At 45.0% G+C, this 7,508-nt stretch overlaps 2 protein-coding genes across 3 annotated transcripts; one reads left to right on the top strand and one right to left on the bottom strand.

Moving 5' to 3' along the window:
* The first annotated feature begins 843 nt into the window (after window positions 1-843).
* On the top strand, window positions 844-2,315 carry LOC100284713 (uncharacterized). Its single transcript, NM_001196386.2, has one exon. The coding sequence runs from the start codon at window positions 1,045-1,047 to the stop codon at window positions 1,951-1,953; it is 909 nt and encodes a 302-aa protein (NP_001183315.1). The 5' UTR covers window positions 844-1,044; the 3' UTR covers window positions 1,954-2,315.
* A 1,058-nt stretch (window positions 2,316-3,373) lies between these two features.
* On the bottom strand, window positions 3,374-7,290 carry LOC103646881 (protein REDUCED WALL ACETYLATION 4). 2 transcript variants are annotated; one of them, XM_008671509.3, is made up of 15 exons: window positions 6,880-7,290; window positions 6,697-6,788; window positions 6,337-6,465; window positions 6,187-6,243; window positions 6,019-6,091; window positions 5,711-5,869; window positions 5,428-5,577; window positions 5,086-5,341; window positions 4,877-4,998; window positions 4,694-4,780; window positions 4,511-4,599; window positions 4,377-4,439; window positions 4,183-4,239; window positions 3,870-3,966; window positions 3,374-3,793 (listed from the first exon to the last, which is right to left on the bottom strand). In XM_008671509.3, the coding sequence occupies exons 1-15, from the start codon at window positions 6,889-6,891 to the stop codon at window positions 3,632-3,634; spliced, it is 1,605 nt and encodes a 534-aa protein (XP_008669731.1). In that variant the 5' UTR covers window positions 6,892-7,290; the 3' UTR covers window positions 3,374-3,631. The 2 variants fall into 2 exon arrangements, with proteins under 2 accessions (XP_008669731.1, XP_023157415.1); XM_023301647.2 differs by having other exon boundaries at window positions 6,697-6,798; window positions 6,880-7,061.
* Window positions 7,291-7,508: the final 218 nt, after the last annotated feature.

A 7,508-nucleotide genomic window follows, 5' to 3' on the forward strand; every position in this document is an offset into this window, starting at 1 on the left:
ACCGCGCTGGTTGTCTCGTGCTCGTCTCCTCGATCCTCTCCTCCATGCCAACCTGCCACCTAACCATATTCCTGTTGGCAGCATGGGCCAGGAAAGCGTATTGACTGAATTCGATGGCCCTTCCTTTGGAAGGGTGAAGAGCATGTGACCGGGGGCATTGCCTAGTAAATTGACCCACATTGAGTAGACCAAAGGATTTGGGGGTGGGGGGCTTGGAGTTCTTGATCTCGACAAGTTCAGTCGCACACTCCGCCTACGTTGGCTCTGGCAATGATGACAAGCCATAGCTTTGGCAAGAATGGAGCACACAACCCAGCTTTAGGAGGACGTCGCTGACTCCATCTCTTGGAAATGGACCCCTTACGGGATCTACTCAACCATCTCTTCTAGAATCTCGTATCCACCTCTACTTGCATTGCCCCTTCGCCCTCGATGACTGGAACCACATCCTCATACGAGAAGACTTGGTCTTACCGCAGCAAGGGAATCCATCAAATTTTGACAGCATCTGTGAGTGATGGGTTCTGACAGGCTCTCTCATCGTGAAAGACCGAAGAAGAGACCTCAACGGAATCACAATCGACGAAGGGACGTACAAAGAAAGGAAAAGACCTGATGGGGGGGGGGGGGGGGGGGGGGGGCATTAGCTTATATCCAATTTATGCCATCATCTTGTAATCAGAGGGAACAAGTTTCAGAAGCAATGGTTCTGGTCATTACAGTTTCAGAACCCAGAACTCTGAACCGTGCATCTCTCTCTTTTGTTTTGTATGAAAAGTGGACGGAGAGAAGACAAATAAGGAGTTATCGTCAGAACGCCTTGCTCAGGAAGAGAAGATCGGTACGGTACGGTGCATGGTTCCTTCCAAATCCGATTGACTTTGACCAGCTGCCGATGTTGACGCCTCCTACGAATGGCTGCCCCCACCGGCCCACGTGTGCCCGGCCGCAGAGCAACTGGGTCGCTACAAAATGCACCAGCCCCGCCGCCCCGCTCTGATGCATCTATCGCCGATCACATCCCAGTCATCCGTCACAAGCTAGATGCCGCGCTCTGACCGTATGACCAGGCTTGTCCCCCTGCAGCTGCTCGTGGTGGTCGTCGGAGCAGCAGCCATCACCGTCGCAACGGCATCGGCGGCGCACGTCGACTCCTTCAGCTACCCGACCTTCGACGCCACCACGACGCAGGACCTCGTGGCGGCAACAAACACCTCCATCCTGACGTCGGCCTCCCTCCTCTTCGGCCACGACGCCGACTTCAACTTCAACCGCACCGAGGGCTTCATCCTGCTCTCGCGCACCGTCGACGTCTGGCGCGCCGGCCCCGGCGGCGGGCCGGCGCGCGAGGCCTCCTTCAACACCAGCTTCGCGCTGAGCGGCGCCGCGCCCGTCGCGTACGTCGTACTCCGCGACAGCTACCCGCCGCTGCACGGCACGGGCGGCCTCCGCGGCTTCGCCAACTACAGCGCGTCGGACGCCGAGGATGGCGCCACCCCCCGCAACGCCTCCAGCGGACTCGCGTCCGTCGAGGTAGGCCCCGTGCGGTCGTACGGCCCGGACGACCCGGCCGTTGGCCTCAACGTCACCGTCACTCCCACCGGCGGCACGGCGCCTGGTGGTGGTGGTGGCGGTGGCGGCGCGCGCGCCGTGTGGATCGAGTACGACGCCGCCAAGCACAGGCTGTCCGTGTACGTCGCCGCCGCGGGGGAGCCGAGGCCGGCCGCCGCTCTCCTCGACGCGCGCCTCGGGCTCGCTGGACGTCGCACCACCGAGACAGCCATGGTCGGCTTCTTCGCTAGCGCCATCCAAGACGTTCTCGTCGGCGTACGTGACTGGAACCTGACGGTGGACAGGCTCGACACTTCTGAGGGTGGCGGGAGGAAGGAGGGTGCCGCGTGCTGGGTCTTCGTACTGCTGGCGGTGCTTGGGTCCGTGGCAGCCACGGCCTGAATGCCATCATCGTCGTGGCGGTGTTCTCTACTCCAGTCAAGAAAGGCGGGGTCGGCAGCACATGGGGCACGGCCTCTCATTTACTGCCACCTATACAGCTAGCCGCCATCGTCGTCGTGGCGGTGTGCTGTGCTCTACTTTGTTCAGGAAAGGCGGTGTCGTCGGCAGCGCATGGAGGATACAGGATATATGTAACCAGTAATATCTCATTTAATTTGTTGCCACGTATGTACACGCTTATTAACAACCCTGATTTAATAGAACTTACTACGAAGGATGGGTTGTTTATAAGTCATTCAACTTTCATGTTGATTTAAGCATACGAAGTTTGACTAAAAATAATAATATTTATGATAACGAATAAATACTAAAGGTCTATTTGGTTCTTTTAGTTTAGAGACTAAATTTTAGTTTTCATTTGTTTGGTTTGAGGGACTATGTTCGGAATCAACTCATAAGAAAACCGAAACGCCTTTTACCACTCTCCCACTATTAGCCCTATTTGAAACTTCTAGGGCTAATAATTAGCAGTTAAAACTAGTTATATAGATTCTAAACATCCTTAGCTAATGCATCATCTAATTATTAGCTATCTCACAACTAATAATTAGTTCATTAGTTGGCTCAACCTAGCTAATAATAATTTATTAGCTGGCTAACTATTAGTTTTAGGGTTCCAAACAAGGCTTTATACTTCTTTGTAACAACAAAAATAAACGAGGAAGAAAATGTGAAACTAATATCGTTTAATTCTTTTTAGTCACACTTACTAGGGACTAAGGGGGTGTTTGGACAATGCTATTTAAAAGTATTAAATATAGTATTGTAAAAGTAATTATACAGATGAGGACTTAACGATAAGACGAACATATTAAGTCTAGTTAGTCCATGAACGCCCATTTGACGCTACAGTAAACATTTGTAGATTATGTAATAATTGGGTTTAATAAATTTGTCTCATCATTTCGTTTTCATCTATATAATTAGTTTTATAATTAAACTATATTTAATAGTTGTAGCTGATATTCAAATATCTGATATGGCACGAACTAAACTTACTCTAGAACCAAACACCGTTTAAAGCAATTTGGTCTATACTTTAGTACAACTGTTTATCAATCTTGGGACCTAATGAGACTAAATTGTAGGGACTAATTTTGAGTCCAACTGTTTGTCAATCTATGCTTTATTTGGTCTCACACGGACGTATAGGGGTGAGCGAGGTTATATTGTTCTTGTCTTCTTGTTGTCAGTGTGTGTGCCTTTGATGTAAATATAAAAATAGAACTTAATTAAATTCAAAATTCAGTTTGCACCACTCGGTGTTTTCTAGCTACCCCATCTCGTTCAGATTCATTTTCATATGAGCACTACACAACTGAAATATTATGTAAGCGGAAATATAGTGAACTCGTAAGAGTAAAGCTTAACTAAAGTAGAACACTACTATAGAACTGATTTTACAAGACTTGTTGTTTTGTTTACATAGGCAGTTAAAACCACCAAAACTAAGGACACGACTATGGATGTCTCTAAAAACACGCAATTACTTGGAAATACATACAAAAGAAACAAATTAACAAGTTCACTTAATTACTTGGAATTTCTCCATCCCAGGAAAAACAATGTGCTTTCTGAGTTGAGCTACATGAGATAGCTAAGATTTAGAGTCTATGTATCAGCTATACTGTTGGTAGGTTTTGAAGAATAATGAGCTGCAATATAGGCATGCAAAGACTGCAACTCCAGCAATAAAATTTTGATATAGACACTTGTTGTCCCTGGTGGGGATAAATGCCTCTTTCAGTACGTTTGTGAGCTTAAACACCCGGAATGATACCTGCAGCACAAGTCATGAAGTGAGTATCTTTTCATAATCCAGTCGACAGAAAAGTCAATTCGAAGCTGGAGCTTACCGACAGAAATATCGTCGTAGTAAGCAAAAAGTTAAGCATCGGATAATCTGGTAAGAAAGATAGAAGCAACTTTGGCTGTCCGTTCGGAATACTAGACCTGTAAAAGAAACCACAGCTTGGTTGGTGCAAGAAACTGAAACTGCGCAGCAGAAGCTCAAAAAACATTTCAACATTTTTCTTTCAGAGATTCAGTTTAATGAACTCCTGCTTTGCTGCCAGGAGTAGCTCAGGATGGTTGTGTCATCATGATGTAATTGTTTTGATTTTCAATAAAACCTTTCTTTATATAAAAAAAGCTGGGTCCGGCACTTACCTGAGCCAAATGTGAAACTGAGAAATATAACTCTCCATTGTAATTTTGCCAAGCCAACTATAAAAGGACAAATCGGTAAAAAATATATTTTTAACCAGCCTAGAATGGTACCGATAGATATATACGTCAAATTTCAAGTTTTGATCGCTCTTGATACCTTTCCAATGGCCATAAAAAAAGAATTAAATACTTACACAAAAAGAGACAAATGGGTACTCCTCAACTGTTGGGTGCAATTGCGTAGGCAGACATAGATACTGTAAGAAACATATGGATCAGCTACAATGATAAGTTCTTTTGGGGGGTGATAACAGTTTGTTATGCATACGTTATTGGAATCCACGACGTGTAGGGATGGTACTTGTTATATGTATGTTTGTCCAGCTTGTAGATATATTCGTACCACAGATAGCCGGCCTAGAAGAATGAACAGAAAATTGTAGTTAATCATTTCCTTAAACTCATCCTAGTCAGTGCATCAACACTGGCAAGAGAAGATCATGGAACTTACCATTAAGGAAGCTGTAACAATGGTTCCCTTGATTAACACTCTCACCTTAGTCTCAGATTCTTCCAGCTTTTCCATCCATCTTTCAACCTTGTTGTCAGGATAGAAGGCATGCATGTTTAGATCAACATAAGGAGGAAACACTTAACACACTCCATGAATGTCAGTTCTCTTTAGAACACTTACGTTGGGGTGAAAGTAAGCATAAATCATTCCAATGATCCATATGTAACGATCAAGGCCAGAGCGGAAGCGCCATTCGTGTAACAGGGGTAAGTTCATCTTAGAAGGCTCTGGGTTTTTGTAACCTGAACAAAAAAGATCATTTGTTTCCAATCTTCAACTCTTGATCCATGATTTAAAATGGCAATGGGATGCGTAGATATATACCTTACCTAGCAGAAACGTAAATGGTGCCCAGAAAATTTCAAACACACCAGGAATTTCCCATATCAGAATGACAGTCAAGAGGCAGCCTGCGATCTTAATGGCCATGACTGATGGGATCTCATTGTACTTGTTGAGAACAAACAGTGATCCATACACCATAAGAGTGAACAGGGTATGCATCGGAGCGATATAGTACAACATGTAGTCATTGTCAAGGACCATGCAACAGGACATGGCAAAGAAATTTACCCTCCACATCATCTGTGTTAGAAATAAAGTTGCCGTCGATGATGTTCGGAATTTTAGAGAACTAAAAAATTTGAGGTCGAAGTCCAACGGGTGGGTACCTGAGCAAATCTTGCGATACTGAAATCTTTCTTCTTGTAGTAGTATGAGAAATTCCCAAATCCAGTCATCCAGACATAGCAAGCAATGAACACACGGATTGCATTGTATATTTCCGAGGCAGCGAAATAGTGGTACATCAGAAACAAGACCTGGAATTGCATATTAAAATGCATTGGGCATTTCAACACAATCAAGAGCCTCTCCAAACTCCGGTGATATAGATAGCTAAAAAACCACATTGCCAAGGAGAACTAAAGAAGTGATTGATGTAATATCACCAACCTGCATCCACCCTCTCCATTCATCAGTTTGGTTGCGATTAAGATAGAAAACGGTCTTTCCTGAAACTACTGAATTTTCAGGGTGCTTCTTGAGTGAGGTAATCGTTGATGCGACGACAAGAAGAATGTAAAGAAACAGAAACATGTCGCGGTTGTAGTTCTGTCGAAAACAAAACAGGCCACAGTAGATTAGGAAACTTGACAGTCTTTAATTAGGAATCTGAAACATTCTATAACCACATTTAACCAAATGATGAATATCTGAAGCATAGCAAGGCCACAATTTCACAGGAACGTCTTCAGTCTCACCTTCTTGCTCTCTGCAAATATGTTGGTCCGATCACAGGTGTAAAAGTAAACAAGAATAATGCCGAATTCAGCTCTGCAAATAACCCAGGGACCATGAGTCGCCACGTATATATAGCCACAGCTGCTAGAACAGACACGTGCCATCATTAATCCAACGATCAAGCTTACATGGCTCTCAGTGTGGCGCGGTTTCCAACAAGAAAGGACTCGTCCAACGTAATAAACCTACAAGTGACAAGCCACAGGGACATCAAACTGTGTGTGCTGCATTATATAATTGTGATGGGTTACTGTATCATCAATAATCTAGTCCGCTACCGTATTAATTTGGCTCTGGCAGACATGTTGGGTGCCTTTGTCGATGGCGGTTTAGATTCACCTTCTTCAAGTAGGACCGCCCTGTCATTTTCTTTGATGGTTTTATCGCCGACGTGAACATCCGAGTGGCTGCAGATGACGAAACAACAGTCAGCAGCAAAGTTAGGGCACCTGTTCTTCTTCATCTTGTTTGTGATGCAACTACTGTAGGATCTGAACAAAAGTTAACAGTACACAGCTACTAATCGACGGATCCTTTTTGATTGAAGAGAGATACTGATCCAGATCTCCAGTCCCAATTCAATTCCCAAACAAAGCTGAGTCAAAACCAGGGGCTTCTGCAGAGATAAGCTTAATTACACTTTTTCATGAGACGATGATGCCCTGTATCCCAGGAATTCAGAGTAGATCCACGCGGCGAGGACAGAGGAAAGACCCAGCAGAAACGGCACCTGCAAGAAACTAGGAAAACTATGAGTGCTGTGAACCTAGCAATTAGATAGATAACCAAAAGCATCGAACAAGTAAAAAAAAAAAAATTACCAGAAAGGCCATCCTTCCTAACTCGTCGACCTTTGTGCTGCCTGAGTGCCTGGTATGCACACAGCTTTTAAATAGGAGATTGTTCCAAGGAAGCAGTCATCAGTATCTATCTATCAATGGTGTTTGATGTGTGGCACACCCTTGGTAGAAGGCAAGACTAGGCAGCACCGCAGCACAAGCTAGAGACGCAACTGATTTATATTTATATTCAACAGGCAGGCAGGCACCACGCCTGAAATTGCTAGGAGGCTGACGGAGTCAGTTGCATTGACTAATGAGCCATGACTAATTCTCAAATAAAGAGACAGAGACAGGCACATGCTTAATGGCTAGCGTTGCAGTCTCTGGTCTGTGTTCAACCATTGGCATTGAGAGAACATTTTACTAGAGGCTGGGAAGCTCAGGTCCGTCCTGCTGCCTGCCCACGCGGCCATACGCACGGCAGCCAGAAACAAAAGCCCAAGTCCTGTACCCCAAACGTGCGATTTGCCAAGGCTGCTGGCCTGTCTACCATTACATTTTTAACCAATATTGTCATGACATTCTGACAGTTAAATCCACATTGTTACAGCTTTTTAAGTGGCAAAACAGAAACAGAGACTTCCTTGCAGACTACAAAGTAAAGTATC

This window comes from Zea mays, chromosome 2, assembly GCF_902167145.1.
Source record: "Zea mays cultivar B73 chromosome 2, Zm-B73-REFERENCE-NAM-5.0, whole genome shotgun sequence".
In the NCBI taxonomy this organism is placed as follows: domain Eukaryota; kingdom Viridiplantae; phylum Streptophyta; class Magnoliopsida; order Poales; family Poaceae; genus Zea; species Zea mays.

Excerpts from the sequence above, each read along its gene's own strand:
- LOC100284713 (NM_001196386.2), top strand. The coding sequence starts at position 1,045 with ATGCCGCGCTCTGACCGTATGACCAGGCTTGTCCCCCTGCAGCTGCTC.
- LOC103646881 (XM_008671509.3), bottom strand. Across the intron at positions 5,578-5,710 it reads AATGGAGAGGGTGGATGCAG|GTCTTGTTTCTGATGTACCA; the intron begins GTTGGTGATATT and ends ATGCAATTCCAG. Across the intron at positions 4,600-4,693 it reads TTGTTACAGCTTCCTTAATG|GCCGGCTATCTGTGGTACGA; the intron begins GTAAGTTCCATG and ends TCATTCTTCTAG.